The 20,102-nt window shown below is 37.8% G+C and overlaps 1 protein-coding gene across 5 annotated transcripts in view; it reads right to left on the bottom strand.

Moving 5' to 3' along the window:
• The window catches only part of BCO2 (beta-carotene oxygenase 2), a 701,930-nt gene that overhangs the window by 495,352 nt on the left and 186,476 nt on the right, over positions 1-20,102 (bottom strand). For all 5 annotated transcript variants that reach the window (XM_044081057.1, XM_044081056.1, XM_044081053.1 and 2 more), the window contains exon 3: positions 3,116-3,327. In XM_044081057.1, the coding sequence (XP_043936992.1) occupies positions 3,116-3,327 (212 nt within the window). The remainder of the gene's footprint in view (positions 1-3,115; positions 3,328-20,102) is intronic.

A 20,102-nucleotide genomic window follows, 5' to 3' on the forward strand; every position in this document is an offset into this window, starting at 1 on the left:
ATTCACATTTTCCATAGCAGCAATTTTAGCATCGCCAGTAAGTGTTCTCAATGCAGATTCATTAGGATGCAACACTGGAAAGTGCTTCTCAAAAATCTCTGACCAAGACAGTGCATCGTTATCACGTCAATTTTCATTCAGAACATTATTTAGTGTAGAGTCATCTAATCTGCCCTCGGATAAAACAATCGCAATAACATCTTCAGAACATGAGGCATTATCATTTTTATTTCCTGCACACACATTTTGCCATCTAACATCCATCTCCATATACTCACTCACATTCTCCACACCTGCTGTCTTGGAAAACATCTCCCTCCATCTCTCCAACAGGACTGACCCCTCCTACTCCCCTATTGAAAATAGAACAGGAATTCCCCCTGGTGCCCTGGTTAAATTTCATTTAATCAGTATGAACAACACCTCAGGTCTTAACAAGAGTCCACTTGCCCACTGGAACTAACCTGGTCAATAAATTGTAAATAAATAAAATGAAGAGAGAAGGTAAACAGATTAAAGAATATGAGAAGAGTATGGAAGAGAAATTTAGTTAGTGGTATTATGAAAGAAAAGGATAAAAGGTGCAATATAATTATAAAAAGACTAAGAAAGAGATGGGAGTAATTACACTGAACAAGAATAAAGATGTATCCATCTTTCATCCACGGAAGGTAGAGTTCGAAGTCAGAATAGTAACACTAATGTATTGTTTACTGACTTGTATTTTTGTAAACTTTGTTAATATTGTAAGTAACGTTTGCAATATGTACCAGGAGAAATAAGGATGCAGTCTGGAAAAACAGTATGATCAAGCGATGTCCCTTTACAGCCTAGCACTAAGCATAGCTGTTCCTTCTGAGATGATAAGGAGCCTGCCCATGCTGCAGTTGCTTTGTCTGCCATATCTCCCATCATTGTCATACCAGTCCTCCTCCCTTGTCCACTGCTTGCAACCAGTTATATAGCATACTTCCTAATCAATTCTTTCCTTTGTATGTTTGTTAATAGTATGTGTAGCACATCTGAAAATGTTATTGTCCCCCAGATGTCTCACTGCCATCTCCCTGGCTCAGGTGGCCCTGCTAGCTGTTACCTCAGATGTTTCCTCTGATAGATCATTGGTATGTATATACAGCATAAAATATGTCCATTTCCTTACTCTTACTGATCACTTTACTCTACTCAACCCATGTAACATGCTTTACTTTGAGTAAACCTGAGGCCGGTTTTAATGAAATCAATTCTCTCATTTTCCTGCTTGCCTAAACTTCTACACCCATTGGTTACCAAGTCTTCAATCATCAATACTGTGCTTCTTCCATTTGCATCATGCTGTATGTCACTCCCCCTTACCTCTTTAACAATTCCACCTCTGCTTCCACCATTCTCAGTCTTCCTGACTGTCTGCGCTGGTTGGCTCCTTATCTGTGGAATATGTGAGCACTTTTCCATGCCTCCAGTGCTCTTCTTCTAAGACCTCTCCAACATTCTGTTTCTTTTTTTGCACTCTGCCTCTCCTATCTGGTGGACTATCATTCCTTACACATTTCCCTTTTGCTCACCTAGATGTTTTGTTTCCTACTTCGCTACCTCTGTCTCTGTCGTCACCTTATCACTTGTCACAGCTCTTCACATCTCTCCTGCTACACTGGATTCATTCTTCTTAACCTGTCTTTCTTGGCTACATCTTACATTTTCTCCTTGCACATTTAATCTGGGCCAACAATCTCCTATTTTTATTTCACGACAGCTGCCTATATTTTTTGTTATCTGCCATTCTCCCACCCAAAGTTTCCTACCTTAGCCTGTCTACAGGCCTCCTGTTTCCTCTTCTCTAGTTTCACTCTCCCTTTTCATGCTTAATTATTAAGTTAACATCTCTAGCTCCTATATTCTGCTATAAAGCTGCCCCAGTCTCCTGCAGACCCTAAATCCTTTGCCTTTCCAATCCTCCTAAAGCCAAACAGTTACTTCACTTCTTAAATACCTCTCAAATTTCCCCATGCTTCTTGTTCAACCTGTCATATGCCTTTCATCCCTTTTCCTGTGTTTCTTTCTTTTCTGTTTCTTTTTGTCTGTGTGTGTGTGTGTGTGTGTCTGTGTGTGTGTGTGTGTGTGTTGTGTGTGTGTGTGTGTGTGTGTGTGTGTGTGTGTGTGTGTCTGTGTCTGTGTCTGTGTGTGTGTGTGTGTGTGTGTGTGTGTGTGTGTGTGTGTGTGTATATATATATATATATATATATAGATATATATATATGTATGTATATGTATGTATATATGCTACACACACACACACACACACACACACACACACACACTTACTAGGAACTACGTCATAGAGTTCATAGACTTTAAAGGTAAGCTGGAAAGGTGGTTAATACAGTAGGTATTGTAGTATGCAGCTAGTGGGTGAGAAGATATGAATGAGAGGTTAACTGAAATTTAATCAGTCTAAGGGAAGGGCCTTCCTGGTATGAACTTGTAGGGTTCACTAGTTCAATCAGATAAGATAACAATGAAAGGGAATTGTGTAATTAGAGTCAACTGAAGTTGTGAACTGAACTGAACAGGGACACAGTATAAATGATAAGAGAAAATCTGACATCTTCACAGAGCAGCCCTACCTGAAAACTCTCTCAAACCCTTGACTTGCTAGCCTTACTTATAAAACAGACTATTTCTCAGCAACTCATGCAATTCAGAACAGTTAATCCTTTTAGAGTCAGAAATTACAGTATGAATTCTTGCCCTAACCTAGAGTTTTTAAAATTCCAAGGAACTCAAATCAAATGTAAAAGAGTACTGCAAAAAAAATATGTGTACAAATTATAAACTATAAATAAATAAAATTAAAAAGTGACCTCGTAGTCTTACTTTGACAGTCTAAACTTTTGAAAAATATGCTGAATGCAAGCAATCTCAGCACCCAATGTAGTGACACATGTTCAGAAATAACCTTGAACTTTATGTTAACTGGCCTGACAGCATGACAGAATAATAAGCTATAAAACAATAACTGAAATCTAAAACCTTACAATGTTAAAGACTGTAATACAATATTTATTTCTATGTAATATAAACCCAACTTTTTTTTACTATATCAGAAAAATAAACGTACTTGGCATTTCAAACTTGGATTTAAAACGCTCAAAAAAATTCTTGCATGGGTCTGGCATAGCTAGTGTTCCAAATTCAGAGACTACAATCCGATTCTTCTCACAGTTAATTTTGTAGCTGTCACTTTGAAGAAACTTGCTCTTGTAACAGACTGCGCCATTTTCGATATTAAACTGATGCATGAGAGCCATGCCATCAAACCAGTGATTGTACCTGAATAGAACAGATCACAAATGAAATATAATGGCATACATAACTGCTTCCAACAATTCCAGCTAAAAATAGAAATGCAATAAAGTATTTACATCTCTATTTTTCCTATGATTATTTACACTTGGCATTTTAAATTCATTCAGTGTATAAGACAGAAAGACTAAGAGAAGGAGACATGATTAATAAGTTAAAATGGCTGCATATACATTGTTTTAACAATTCTGAGTAAGCCATTCTGCTTACTGTATGAAAACAACAACCCAATAGTCATTACTCATTTTAAAACAGCTTACTTTCAGCAAAATTCCTGTGTTATTTATGAACAAAAATACAAGAATATAATTTTTTTAGTCCCTTTAATTGTCAACTGTGTCCAAGTATAAAATTGTTTCTACATTCCAGTCATGCCTCTTACTTGCCTCTGATTTTGGATCAAACTTTTGCAGCGTCCTTAGTTATTCCTAAAATTGGCAGTTTTCAGATAAAATGTGGTGGGTTACACTTAATAAATAACGGCAATAATTATAGTGATAGACTTCTTTAACTTCAGAAAATGTACGCTAATTCACATTCTCTAATTTTGTCAACTTCTAGGTTAACAGTACTAATATTTTAAAAAGTGTCCTTGATTACTTCTGGATTTGTCCCTTATTCTGGATGTAAGTCGTTGAGAGCTCTGGCTCCACTGAGTCAGAAGTTTACAAATTTGTGACGGGACCAATAGATTGAATGTTTTTAGTTTCCACATCATAAAACATATGCAACGTTTTCTAAGAGTGCACTGTGTTGCATTATTTAGGAGTTGGCTTTAGGATGGGTTATTTAATAAGGGTCCTATCTACTGGTTTTGGCAATGGTTTAAATGAAATGAACAAGTCATAAGAAAAATCATAAATACAAAGTCAACAATCCTGAACTCAAATAAGTCACAAGTCACATACAATGAAGAAATGCTTTATGATGGTTAAGGTGTTTGCCTTGCAAGCACAAGGTAAAGGGTTTGAGTCTCACAAGGGATAAATGGCTAGGCTTAAAATGGCTCGCAAGGGCAGTTAGCTTAGTACTAATCTATGAACCTATGAACCGATGATACAACAGTTAACTTCTTTTGTTTCATTTTAAATGAAAATGAAAATGCACTCTTGAAATGTCTTGTATACCATAGAAAAATGTTACATGACAAAAACTGTATGGAATTCATAACAACTGCAGATGCTTTTTTGAAGGGTTTCAGGCTTTCTCATCCTAGTTAAAATCTGTTCTATGACTGCGTGCATGTGCATAGGATCATAGGAGGTTACTAGGCTAATGGCCCTGGGGCCCACACAAGCCTAGCCAAGAGTTTATCCCCAAAAAAGAAACCTCAGTCAGCACCTGTCACCCCTGTCAGTGAGGGACACAGGTGGAACCCCTGGGACAGATTTGTGGTTTCCCATTCACTCACCAAGTTTGTGCTTGAAGAGGGTCAGCGAGGCACTCTGTTTGACATGTATGGGTAGTCTATTCCAGAGACGGGGCAGCCTCTGGGAGACAAACCTGTCTCTCCAGCAGGCTTTGTTGATGTTGCATATTAGATTCAGGCCTTTCAAGTGGGTAATGAGCAAGGAGTTAGACTTATGGATATGGAACATCTCTAGTAGGACAGCATCTGATATTGCCTTGTAGGCGAGACACAGATCACCTCTGAGCAACCTGTACTATACCAAGTAGACTGATAGTGATTTGAGCCTGTCCACATAGGACAGGTGTTGGAGGCCATAGATTCTCATTGTGCGGTATTTCTGTGGCCTTTTCAGTTGGTGCAGGTGTTTGGAGAGGTACATATCAAATGGGGTGTTATAGTCAATTATTGGCTTAATGAGGGAGGACTACAGAGATGTAATAACCTCCTATTTTCTGGATGCAATCCCTTTACTTATGAGATAAACCAGGTAAAAGGCTTTTCTGACCACTGCTGCTACATGATGATCGAATGTGAGATTGTTGTTAATCTGAACACCCAGGTGTCTCACCACAGATTGTGTGCTTAGGGGGTTGCCGTTGATGTGATAATCAGTAGGGGGCATGTTTTTGCTGAATGGTATGATAATAAATTTTTTTTTGTGTTTAACTTAAAGCCATGACTTTGTCACCATTCATTTCTTACTGTGAGACCCTCTTGTAGTATGTTAACATAATTTGGGGAGTCAATGACAGCATCCAATTTACAGTATTTGCAAACTTGGTCAGCCCCAGGCCTTTTGTCTTTGTCTGGACCTCTAAGAAGAAGATTCCAAACAGTGGGAGTACCAAGATAGATCCCTGGGGATCACCACTAGTGACAGGTCTACTGTTGGAGGTGAAGATGCCTATTTTGACATTGTGGGCCCTATCAGAGATCCAGCTGGCTACCCACCTCATGAGATAGGGATTTACTCCAAGTTGTGCTAGCTTTTTGATGATGTCTGAGTAGGGGAGTGTGTCAAAGGCCTTGACCATGTCCAGTTAAGCTGTATGTACTGACTTTCCCTCATCCAGGGATAAATGATTGAATGAACATACAGTGAATATTCAGATGAGCAGGGGTAATATGAAATTCATGAAAAGTATCTGTGAAGTATCCATGCTGCACCATGGTGAACATGATGCTAGTGATCAACTTCACTGTATGGTAGCCGTGGGTACACAAAGTTGCAGTGATCAAGCTGAAAAGATACTATAGCATAATCAAACAGCAAAAAGTAATTTGGGGAAAGAGATACAAAATATATTTCAAAGACAGAAGAAGGAGTGTTGCTCATCTGGTCATGATAAAACAGACGAACTTCTATGATTTCTGTTCAAGCAGCTTTATTATGTACAAACACATCAGGATTGAGGCTTAATAACTTTAGATTAGATAAACTTATAAACAAACTAGCTATTATACTCATACATGCTCACTCTCTGGCTGCACTCACAAAATGGCACTGAAGCTAGCACGTGCTGGCTATTTATATGCACCTGCTGACCTTGAAATGCTTCTTAAAGGTGCAACACCCACACACACACACACTATTCTACAAGGAGGTCTTCGTAACAGATAATACCTGGTCCTTAAGTGTCAATCTGTCATCAAAACTCATACCAAGATTTCTCACCCTCCTCATAAAAGCAAATCTATCTGCTTTGTAAATTACAGTGTGATCAAGAGATGGACAGTTAGATACCTCCATGGTGCTATAAAACACCATTGCAACAGTCTTGGACATGCTAATTTACAAGTGGTTGGCAGACCTCCAGTTCTGGATTGATTACAAGTCCCTTTCTACTGGCTCTACTACAGAAAACATGACCAAAAGTAAAAAGAGATAAAGTTGAGTATCAGAAGCTTAGCAATAAAAACCTATACACAGAGAACAGCAACAGGCCTTGAATGGAAGCTTGTGAAACTCACATGTAACAGTATGTGCAGAGATACAATCCATTAAGCAAAACCTCTGAGGTATGAGACAAACTATTTGAGGATAGTGGCCAAGGCTTCACAAAAGGTTTGCAGATGCGTTGAGTAAGATATTATATGTGTCAAATGCAGAGAAGAGATCTGGGAGGACCAGAATGGAGTAATATCATTCATTCCTCACCCCAAGGAAAAGGAGATAATTAAAACAAGAGTAATGATGGTCTCAGTACTGTGTCTAAAGTAGAAACTGGACTGGAAAGAGTCATGAATAAGGTATTCCAGGAGAACTAATTCAAGATATATATAAATAATCTTACTAATCTTGCCAACAAATAGAATATTAAAGACTGAGAAAGTTGCAAGGATCAACAGAATACTTCTACAAGACAGGGGTTACCAAAGTAAGAGAAAGTTGCATCCCAGAGGATTAATACAAAATAGGGTCCTTAACATGCTGTAATTGGAATATTTAGGTAAAAACTTTGTATTAAACTCCTCAGTTTTGCACTTTTATCCTACAACCAGGACTTCATCACAACAGAGGTAAAACAGTCAATTAATCATTTAAATGTGATTTATAAGTCATGGACCTATAATAATTTAGTGCCAGTGAAATTTTACAATACATGTGTATTTCTGTAAAAATTAAAAAAAAAAAAACAATAAACAATAGGATGCTTAAAATATTTTAAAATTATTTTTATTTTACAAGGCAGGACTTGAGAATACTTTTAATACTGAGGTGGCAATTTAAACCAGGACAGCACTTAGTGTTTAACTTAATCTCCCACCTGAGTTGCTTTACTTTCAATCAACTATTCAGTTTTCCACCTCTTTCATCCATACCTCTCAAGTGTACCTCACTATGAGGAATGTACCTCATCTGAGGTCTTGAAAAGTTCATGTTCCTGGAAGCTCCACATTGAAATGATATGTCACACATTCAGTGTTAGGATTTTTTTAAGTGAAATGCATTGTAAATAGAAATTAATCACAGTAATTCATTAAAAGATCTTTTTTATAAGTAAAAACAGCATATGTTAACCACCTGACAACCTTCCTAGTTGAAGCTGTTAGTAAGCCATTAGTATGTGTTCCACATTTTGCCCTTTTGTTCCACATTATGAGAGCTAGTGTTCCTCATTTTGGAGATAGGTTGAAAGCTATGCTTCCATCATTCTTAACTGAGTCAAAAAAGTTATGTACTGACCATAACATTCCATCTGTGCTGTCCATTTTCAATCTTCCTCAACTGATGGGTTTGACTCTGATACTTGGATCCAACTTGGCTGCTTCTACCAGATCATTGGATCCAAGAACTCTGGAGTTCCTCCCTTTACCCATAATGCCCCACCAACCTAGCATACCTCATATTGAATTTGCTGCCCCTAGATATCAAGGGACATTAACAAAAGCAGACAGGAAAAAGAGGAAGCTGGAGCTCAAACAAGGAACAGAGGTTCCTGTGTAACTCTTCGATCTTTCCAGATGCAAAGGAATGGGGTAGGTGGGAGGGAAGTTGAGGAAGAATGAAAATGGACAACACAGATGGAACATTATGGTGAGTGCACAACTTTCTATCCGATGTTGTCCTTTTCATTCATTCCTCATCTGATGGGGCAGAGTCCCCAGCTACTGTAACCTTGGCAGGCCCTCATGGAAGGATATTCTAGGGCACCGCAGAGCAAAGGTCACTCTGTTCTTGGAGATCAAATCTAGTTTGTAATGAGCAATTAAGGTGTGAGAATTAGCCCAAGTTATCACTGCACAAATATCATACAAGGAAGCCCTTGGCAAAAAGGCTGAGGAAACTGCCATAGACCACATGGAATGAGCTCTAGGAGGTTTTGGCAAAGATAACCTTTTTTCCCTATAAACAAAGGAGATATAGTCAGTTAACCATTTGGCAAATGCAACTTTTGATACTGGTTTGCTCAATCTGTAAGGAGAAAATGAAACAAATAATTGGTCAGATTTCCTGAAGTCTTTGGTTCTATGAAGGTAAAAGCAAAGTTGTCTATACACATCCAAAACGTGGAGCATATAGCCCCCCATTTGAAAACTTGGGGAAAGGAAATTGGTAGATTAATGACCTGGTTTATGTTGGACTCAGAAGCTACCTTATGCAAAAAGAATGGATTTGTTCACAAGGACACCCTGTCTTTCTGAAAAAACAGGTAAGGAGGTTTAGAAGATCGAACTTGAGTTTTAATACTCATCTAGCTGATGTGATAGTGACCAGAAAAATGGTTTTCCAAGACAAAATTTTAAGATCTGCTTTGGCTGAAGTTTCAAAGGGAGATTGTTTTAAAGCCTGAAGCATGATATTTAAATACCAAGGAGGATCAGGATCATTTAATGGTGGTCTAAGCAAAAAAGCTCCTTTGTGAAAGGCCTTGCATAGTTTAGAAGAGGCTAAAATAAAGTTATTTTCACCTAGGTGGAAATTTTGTGATCATGATTGGAGCAGATAATGGATGTTGAAGAATGGACCATTGACTTGACAGTGTCCATTGAAGTATCCTCATGTGGAAGCTGGACAGAGGAATGAGAATGATAGTTGCTACCATGGATCCCAGGGCTTGTAATATTAATCTGGCTGGAAGAGAAGAATTTTAAATCACTTTTTCGACTTGGGACCTCAGTGTAATTATCCGAGCAGATGGAAGAGAGGCTATCTGTCTGGCTGTGTCCAGACAAGTACCTATGAACTCCAGATTCTGTGTAGGTGTGAGCTGAGATTTATTGTAATGGACTGTGATTCCCAGATGAAAACACAGTTGGAGCAAGTAGTCCCTTGCCTGTAGAAGATGATGCCTAGTTGGGTCAGTTAGGAGCCAGTTATCTAGCTATGGAAACACTCAGAATCTCAGCAGTCTCAAGTGAGCTACTACCACTTCCGTAAATTTCGAGAACACCCTGGGGGCTGTGGAAAGCCCAAAGGGAAGTGATCTAAACTGATAATGACTGTCTCCCATTTTGATATGATAGTACATGTCCTGATCATTTGTCCAGCACATCACTGAACTGTGACCATCCAAAACTTTGAATACCATACAAAGTTATTTAATTTGCTGTGATCCAGAATTGGTCTCAAGTCCCCTGTCTTTTTTGGCAATAAAATAATCTTAATAAATGCTGGACCCTCACTGATCTGGGGGGGCACCTTGGATGATTCTTTTTTCTAGCAGCTTTTTTATTTCTAGTGATGGTCCTTCAATCTGACTGGGTGGCACACTGGGGATTTTCTTCACATTGGAAGAAGGAGCTAGGGAAAATGGTATGGTATAACTTCTGGATATGATTCTGTACACCCAAGAATCATTTATAATAGATAGGCAGGATCTCTCATGCAGAGACAAATGCCTCTGATGGCCTCCAGAGGGGAACAGTCAGATCTCCTTTCAGGAGCACTGATAGGGCTTATTTAGGAAGGAATCTCTGAAGCCCTGCTTCTGCAGGCCACCTCTGTCACAAGGGCAGCGTCTTCCATTCAAGTTCCCCTTTTGCCCCTGGAAGAACTATCTTCACGTAAATCTTGAAAAAGACCCTGGGATTTCCATAACCAGATTTTTCTACCTCCTCAATTGTTCCTAGAGAAAGGTCATTGAGGGATTGCAAAACATACACCCATAGCAAACAGGGTCCTTCCCTTTTGTTCACATCTGGACAGCATATCCTTAACCTTGGGGCCAAAGAGAGAAGATCCATCATTGACAAATGAGACTTAAAGGGATCAGAAAAATCACATAAGTGGATCTAGGCATGTCTCCTGATGGGTATGCCTGAACACACAGCCCGTGAGGTACCTTCCATAGCATGAGAGCTCAACCACATGGATGCATTTGAGATAGATTCAATGGTGGCCATTTGTGAAGAAATTTTGTTTCCATCCTCAGATGACATAAACCCAGAAATAGATTTGACAAGCTCCTTGGTCAGATCTCTTTATACCCTCCTAAAATGTGCCAAGTAATTCAGCAACATGAGGGCAAAGGTTGTTGAAGTGTACACACACTTCTTAAAAATGTCCAAAGCCCTCAACATTCTATTCTGAGGATGAACAGAAGAACTCTGCTCTGCCAGTTCTTTCTTTGTGGCTGCAGCCACAACCACAGCATCAAGTGGGACTTTCTTGCTCCAGTGTGTGTGATCTTCAGGGGGAGATAAACTTTTGTATGGTCTTTTTGATATTAACTTAACAGTGGCTGTCTCCTTCCATGCCCACTGAGAGACAAGGTCAATTAGCTTATTGGCTGGGGGGGGGTCACCCAAAAAGTAGATGGACCAGACCCAATAGCCTCCAGGAACACCGATTCCAACTGGGAGGGGATATCAGAGGATCAGCCACATTTTTGTTTCAAGAGCTCCAGGATGTCTCCAAAGGATACTTCTTCAGATGATGATGTGGGTGACCCCTTTCCCTCATTAAAACTGGTATCCTCTGTGAGAGATTCCTGGGCAGAATTTTAGTGCCTCCTCTTACACATTTTCTTCCAAGAGATTTACTCAGTAGGGTGTTCTGGGGAAGTATCAGAAGAGATGATGATGTCCTGACAGACCAGCTAGAGGCTTGTTTTGGCTGGCTGTCCCAGTGGAAGGGATGGATGAGGCTCAGAGCAAATATCTGGATGAGGTATGGTTGTTTGATCCAAGAAGGGCAGGAATGTCTCTTTACTAGCCAAGGAGAAAACCTTCTCCACAACCTCAAAGGCAAACACCTAGGGGACACAGAAGCCAATGGTACCAGAGCTGGAAAATCTCAGACTGTCAGTTCCTGTAACCCACCAGTACTCCACCTAAGGAGGGAGTCAGACCTGAGCTATCCAGTGCCGTGGCCCTGAGGGGAAGAGATATGACAGCTTTGGAGTTGACTCCAACCCCACAGATCTGATTCCACTACTTCAGCTCTGAACATCTTCCATCTCCAAAAGATTCAGTGCCAATTGGCTCAGGGGAACCATCGAAGTGGAAAAACAGAAAGTCTTCAGATCCAATGAAGACAACCCAGAGATCTCATATCTGAGGGCTATGAAACAGTCAGTTGGATCAGAGAAGGAGATACCAAAGGAGAAATGGACAAATAATGGCTTGCAGACCTGGTTGTGGTCAGAGCCGGGAGAACCTCCATCTGAATCTGTGCTCTGAGGAACTTCCTCATCATCCTATCCAAAGCAGCTTCCTAGTGGATTCTGGAAGATCTAAGACAGGATGTGGTGAACAGAGGTCTAGAGTGCCTTTGCAGAGATCCCCCCAGAAAAGGAGAAGGGAGTTTAAATAAAACTGGATCCAAGAGAAGCATCAGGGAATGAATATGCGGAGACTTGGATTTCAAAATGGTCAGATCTGAGGCAGATGGATCAAACTTTTTAAGAACTTTTGTAGAAGGCTACACTGAAGGAACCAATGCTGAAACCAAGGAATGATAAGGTGACTACTTGCAGGACTCCTTTTCCTTTGACATAGAGTCAGGTTTGTTTTTATCAGGCTTTTTGCTAGGGGGTTGAGTCCCAGCAACAGACGAAGTAGAGGTAGATGGAAGAAGGCCTTTAAACACTAGCTTGTTTCTGTGATTCATTTAAGCTCTAGAATTGAAACTGGAGCAGATCAAACCATGCACTTTGAGGTGAACAGGACCTAGATAATACAACCTTTCCATGAAAGCATCAGAAATGGGAAGCTTGTACCCACAGGTAACGGATTTTTTGAATCCTATAGGTTTGTCAAGCAAAAAACTATAGCACTAATAAACTCTGTAGAGAAAACAATTTACACAGCTATAAATGAAGAAAGGATTTTTTAGTTAGAAAAGGGATAGAAAAAGAGTAGAAAAAGGAGAGAAGTAGAGACAGCTACTAACAATGGTAGACAAAAATACTCAACAGAGTAAGAAGAGATACCAACAATGGTATCGGTAATGGTACCGAAAAACAGTAGCTCAGTGACAGTCAGAAAATAGCTAAGTTTACCTTAGAGATTATGGGAGGGAGGAAAAGAAACAGTAAAATATGAAAATAAAATTTAGGCTAACTCACAAACCAAGAAGAATTGAACAACTTGGAAAACTCTAATGAAACAATCAAGAGCAAAGGGATCTAAGTCTGAAGCTAATGGTAGCAAACAATATCCGAAGTATGTTAGGTTGGCAAGCCATTATGAGTAAAGGGAGGATCTTGAGAGTTCTTGGATATGGTGATCTGGTAGAAGTGGCTGAGTCAGATCTTAGTAACAGATCAAAACCCATTAGTTGAGAAATAAATAAAAAGATCAACATCAGATCAAAAATTAAAAATTTTTTAAAATCCAGACAACCAGCAACAAAATATTTATAAAGTGCATTGTTGTGATTTTTTTTATTTATTAACATACAAATGCTTGCTTATTCATTCATTTAACTTTGCTTTGGTTTTACCTACATAGAAACTTTCACAAATTTCATATATTGTACAAAATTCTCATAGCTGCCAAAACTCGTATTCAAGTGACCAAAAAACAGACAAAGTAGAATATAGATTTACCCCATTTAGAACTGCAGCATGGGAACATACCTTTCTCTTTTTATGTATGTAACTCATTCTGGTTATAAATCCTGTGTCTGCCCTTTCCATTATTTATTTTAAATTATCATGTCTCCCAATAAATATTAGGCCACTACCATGTTTCTTCTAAATATCAGGATAACAATGTAATTACTTTCTACATCATAAAGTATAGGCAAAGGCTTCTGTTATAATAAGATAGGTTGATACGAGCACTTTCTGCTTTCTACACCTTCTTTTATTTTGTAGGTAATAGACTTCTTTTTATAACCTCTTCCATTAAATAAATCTTTCAGAATTTGTAAATTAACTTCAAAATCTGCATTATTTAGTAGAAACTTAAAATCTGAAGACTTGGTTCTTTGACATATTTATTTTTATATGCAAGGGATGACAACTGCTGGCATCTGTGTAACTGTTTACAAAAGTGTGTTTTTATTCAAATCTGAAGAAAAAACATTAGAAGTAGAATTAAAATGGATACTTACATCCAAAATATTATCTTAGTAGTATTATAATTGCAAATAAAGCTTAAAAACCTTGAACTCTCATTTAAAAATATTTTGAAAATGTTTGACTTTATCTAAAGCGATGGCTGTCAGTAAATAAAATAAATAAATTGGCATTGAATCTAACATAAAAAACTGATTTCAAAATGTCCACTTATTAACAATAGATATATAGTGGAAGGGAACAAGGATAAATAAAGTAACATTGTTTATTTCATTATATACCACTGAATTGTATGAAATGATTGGCCAGTGGAGATGTATATATCACTTATCATTATATAGATGGAATGCCTTTGGACCTGTTTCATAATGACCAGATAGATTTGGAAGTATATACTTTTTTTAAGTTAGAATATCCTAAGACAGGAGTCAAGTCTTTTTTTTTTAATTCCAAAATTGCACAAAAGTATTTTTACCCATCCCCCTTTATGATCCCATGTGTCTTGAAAAGATTCCAAGACTGAACTTGTAACTTACTAGTGAGAATATTTTATCTTAAATAAAACATTCAAGTTAATTTTTAATGAAATTAAAATAAATTAAGCTAGGAAATAGGAAATAATTGTTTATGATCACTGCAGATATTACATTTTTTTATGCAATTATTCCACAAGTCTTGGTTGCAGTTATGGTTAGGAATCTTTATCAAGTTGCACTGAATTTACCAATCAAGATATTAATGTGTGATGTTTATCAGAAATTATAATCACAGATTTTTTTAACAATTAATAGAGAAGCATTTTAACAAACAAAAGGGTAGCAATAAGTTTTCTATAGCACTGGCTTTCACAAATTTAGTGTTAGACAAATAGTGGCAAGTAACTTTGTTCTCCTTGGACATTTTCAAGTCAGATATTTTGCATGTGAGGTTTAATGAAAATCTATTTTTGTATTTTTCTTTATAGACACATCTTTAGAACAAGTCAAGAATTTTCAAAAGACTAAATGATAGTTTGCTTACTAAACTTTTTATGCAAATATAGTGATATTGATAAACTTTTTGGATGGAAATATCAATGTTAATTATATTTCTGTTGTTTTTTTTTCTTCAGATTTCTATAGAAAACTTACTTTTGTAAACAACTACATAAGAAGTCATGCCATGCATGTAAAATTAAACGTGATAAAGAATCATGTTATACAATTATCTAAGCTTACATACAATGAGGTTTTGAAATGAATTTACACATTTTGAAAGTTACTTAGTGAAAGTAGTTATAAAATTGAGTTTAATAATTACATAAAAGAAGGTGGAAATAGTTTGCATTAGTCTATCATATTCAACAAAACATATGTCTTCAGTTATTGGTGTAGAAAGTGAAAATGTTTATGATTATTCCTATGCAGTCATTTGCGTTGTGGATAGTAACTTTAATAAGGGCATATTATGGACAACTGGTAAGTGTTACATGATTATATGATGGTTTGAAGAAGTCTGCTAGTGGCCCAATATTTCTTTGAAAAAGGATGGTATTTTAAAATTCTTATTCGAAAGGGATTAGTTTAATATAGAAAACTGCAAAGATATGTTTCTATGTCACACATGTAAGTTGTTTAAATTTGTTTACAGCAGTCCATGTATGTTTTTGAGTTATGTGAATAGGAGTTTTGACAGCTCTGAGAGGTGTATTTGTAATAGCATTTAAGTTATATACTGTGAAGTATGTCTAACTTGTTAAGGGTTCTATGTAGGTAAAACCAAAAGAAAGTTAAATGAAGAATTAGTTAGCACTTGTATGCTATTAAATCAGAAAATCATAAACATGTACTTTATAAACATTATGTTGGTTGAGTGTATTTTAAAATATTTTTATTAACATTCTGTTGGTTGAGTGTATTTTAAAATATTTTTTTTGTTCTTCAGTCAGTCAAAAATGATATAAGTGGGATGTTGGATAATTCATTGGAAGTAAAAGAACTTAGGTGGCAGATTAAGTTAAATGTTGGGTACACTCCTGATTTAAACAGCTGCCTGAAATTAAAAGTGTACTCAAGTCCTGCCTTGTAAAATAAAAAAAATAATTTGAAACAGCTTTGAGCTTCATTTCTTTTGTTTAATGAGTTACTTAATTTCATGTAAATATAACATTGTTGTAATGGTTTACTGGTATTGAAGTGTTATAGTTCTTATGACTTGTAAATAGTAAGTACATTAATAATTGAGTGCTTGCTGAGTTCTGCTGAAGCCCTGGTTGCAGGAGGAAAATGCCATATCGAGGGATTTAATAAAATATTTTCATTCACATATTCCATTTAGAGTACTTTTTGGACATAACGGCAGTGTTCAGAATTTTGGCTCAAGTTGTGAAGGAGAGTTTCAAAAAATTATTATCTTACTCAGCTTGAACCATGAGGGCCACTATTGGAAGGCAGTGGCAACAGACAAGAAAAGGCTGGCATGCATAACTAAGATGTAGGCCTGGAGGACACAGCAGTAATCCTACTGCTGAACAAGGTACCGATGAGGCTGCATGTAAAATATGTTCTGCAGTTTTGACAATTTTTCAGAAAGTGCTAAGTTAAATGGTTACTATAATTATAAGAGAAAGTAAACCACTTAAGTAAGAAACATGACCATAAGCAGTGAATGTACTGTCTGGAAGAGAGGAAGACAAAACAGAAAGGGGGATGATGGACAATAGCACTGTGAACTCGCAGCTAACTTCACTGCTTCATAGCATGTGAACTCATTTTAATATTTTCTGAGGTGCCTTCTTTGTGGAGTTTGCATATTCTCTGCAATCTTACTGGTTTCTTCCCACATGGCAAAGATTTGCTGGGAAGGCAGAATGCTGATGTTAACTTGCCCCTAAGTGTCCATTGGGTGGGAAACATATGAATGCATGTGTATCTTGTGATAGACAAAACACCCCTTCTAGAACTAGTTCCTGTCTTGCACCAGCTACTTTACCCAACAAATTTTAGTTGCAGCAACCATTAACTGGTCCAAAGGTGATATGGAAAATGAATGTGTGAATTATATAGATACACCAAACTGTAACAGGACAGAAAGAAGATGTTGGCTTATGAAGAAAAATGAGGGTTAGGAGGTATGAGTAGCAGGAGAACAGATGAAAGCTTGGGGTGGACTCTGGGAAGTTCTGCTTCACAGATAGGATTACATGCATGACCAACAGACCTGCTGAATACAGTACTACTAAGGGTTTAAGTAGGGTATGGAATAGCTATATATATATATATATATATATATATATATATATATATATATATCTAAGGACATAGGAGGTACAGAAAAAGGAGCACTCCAATGAATGTTTGCAGTGGCACTCAGACATGAAGATCAAGTTTTAGTTTTCTTTTTTTTTTTATTGCATATTCTTTATATATATATATATATATATATATATATATATATATATATATATATTTATATACAGCTACTGTACCTTTGTGCCCAATAAAATAACACTGTTAGTGACAGGCAATAGCTAGGTTTAGCATGATATTTAAAATAAATGGATTTCAAAGATTTATATTTCTCTGAGAAACTGTGTCTATTAGCAATACTAAAAAATATGACCCTAAGGCAATGAGGTTCAATATTTTAATGTGTTTCACAATCATCTGAAATTCTTGCTATTTTAAATGGGGTATGAACTGATCAGAAGAGGTAACTAGGTTGTCAGGCAAGCTATGCAAAATTGTTCACAGAGACCCTGTACAACCATGTAAATGGCTGTATAGATACTGCTGTACCTACTAAAAGTAAGCCCAAAAACAAACCTGGTGAAATCTTAACCTTAATAGGGTATATAAGAAAAGGAAAATGTGATGGCTAAAATCAGGAAGAGCAACTCTTATAATGATAGAAGCTTTCTAATTAACCTAAACAGGAAACTAAGAGGACTGATTAAGTCCAGCAAGGCTAATTATGATGTCAAGACAGTCTTATAGGCTAAAGACAACCACAAGGCCATCTACAGCTATGTCCAAAATCTCAAACATCAGTGTTCCAAACAGGTGGTCAATGGTGCCACCTTCAATGAGGAACATGCCTTACAGAATTTGCTGGCTGACAAATTCAGCTCAAACTTCACCTGCCACCCCCCCCCCCCGTTTCCCTCCATGAAATACCTACTAGCATACCACCAAACTATTAACAGGGAGAATGTACTGACAGTGCTCGCTAAGGCCAAAAACAGAGCCTAAAAGGGCCCAGACAATATCCTGGGATGCCTTCTAAATATTGGGAAACATGACCTATCAGGACCAATTGAGTCACTTTCAACTATAGCATCAAAACAGGCTTTGTACCATGAGAATGGAAGACTACAATGGTTATCCAATTTCATTATGGTGGACCATTAACTAACTCCAGAAATTACAAATCTAATAATCTGACTAGTCTAATATGCAAAGCCATAAAACAAATTATCATGGAAATGATCAATAAAGACATAGGCAACCTTCAGACACTGGACCCAAGCTAGTCTGGCTTTGTCAATAGAAAGTCATACTTACTAAAACCAATGGACTTCTTTAAGAAGGTCACCAAGGCAATGGATGAGGGGAAAATGGTGCATACAAGCTAGCTGGACCTGGCTAAGTCATTCAATACAATACTCCACTTGGATATAGTTGACAAACTCACCAAACTGGGCATAAACCCTTGTATAACTCACTGGATTGCCAGCTGGCTCACAGACAGGACCCAGCAAGTCAGGACTGGTGATACCACCTCCACACAAAACCAGTCACGTGTGGGATATCTCAGGGATCCATGTTGGGACCGCTCCTATTTGGCATCTACTTCTCAGATGCAAAAGCTAAAGTCAAGGGCCTTTGGCTGACCAAGTCTGCAGATGTCTACAAATTAGGGGCTATCATAGAGTCCCTCCATGGCACAAAAATCTTACAAGATGGTCTAACACAGACAAATGACAGGTGCCAAAGGCACAGATTAAAACTCAATGCCAAGAAAAGCATTATAATGGCTTTGATAAAACTGCCATTCGGGCAAATTACTCCATTGATAAGACACTCCTAAGAGTTTACCCATTAGTCTGGGATCAGGGAACATATGTAGACAGTAATCTGGTCTTTGACCAACATGTGGCCAAGGTAGTAAAAAAATCATTATTTGTCATCCAACTTATAAGCAAGGGTATGGCATCCAGGTCCAAGCAAGTCACTTTATTTGGTCCTTATCAGGCCCATCATTGAATACAATGACCCCTTCTGCATGTACCTGATCAGGCATATGCAACAGTTGGAACACCAACAAAGGTTTCTCACCAGGACAATCCAGGATATCAGTACATTTGTCCTATATGGATTGTTTTAAAACCTTATCTGTCTTCTCTGTCTCCTACAGATTACTAACATGCAATCTATGCCTGGCATAGAAGACATCCTCAGATCCAGCTCTGATGGATCTTTGGCACATCCACAAAATGAATAGCATCAAACCCCCTAGATCAAAGGATTTAAATGTTGCTTGTGACATAAATAAGATGCGTTGGCTCTAGAAAAAGCTCCCAATCAATGTGAAGCACAATCCATCCCTAACCCTGTTTAAGCATAACCTTGACCAATGAATGGGAAATCAGAAATTCACCCCGTGTCTGGCACCAATATCTCTGATAGATAGAGGTGGACAGTAATATCCAAACTAACATACCCCCCACACACATAACCCCTAGAAACTTCCTAACTAAAATCACCCTTCCTAATAAATGCCTGGAATAGACTGCCCATACATGTCAAGCAGAGCGCATCTTTGGCCCTCTTCAAAAGGAAGCTTGATGATTGGATGGGAGAAAGGAAATTCACCTCAGGGATCACGTCAGCCACCCTGCTAGACAGGGGTCCAGGGAAGTAAATAGTGTGGGAAGAAATAACCAGGGAATTGTTATGGCTAGGCTTGTATAGGCCCTAGGGCCGATAGCCTAGTATCAACCTATGAATCTATGAACCTGTGTTACAAATGGGTTGGATTGCATGGCTAGGCTTATTAAGGCCATTAGCTTTGTATAAAACTATAACCATGAGCTACGAACCAATGAAAATAGTGGCAGCAAGCACTGATATAGGAGGAGGAAGGTAGATACTGCTGGGATCACAGAAATATAGGCCAATGACAATATGCGGTGGCCTCTGGAGTTGTCAAGGTATAAGGGGTTATATGTACCTATAATTAGAGCCCAGGAGCCCTTCAAATCTAATAGGGACACAGATGAATGTCTTTCAAGATAGTTTTGTCATCACATATGCAACTGATAGTAACAGCATTCAGAACATTTTGAAAAATAATTGGAAAATGTTCAGTTATTATGAAAATGC

Source organism: Protopterus annectens, chromosome 8.part0 (assembly GCF_019279795.1).
Source record: "Protopterus annectens isolate FY-2018-M chromosome 8.part0, PAN1.0, whole genome shotgun sequence".
In the NCBI taxonomy this organism is placed as follows: Eukaryota; Metazoa; Chordata; order Ceratodontiformes; family Protopteridae; genus Protopterus; species Protopterus annectens.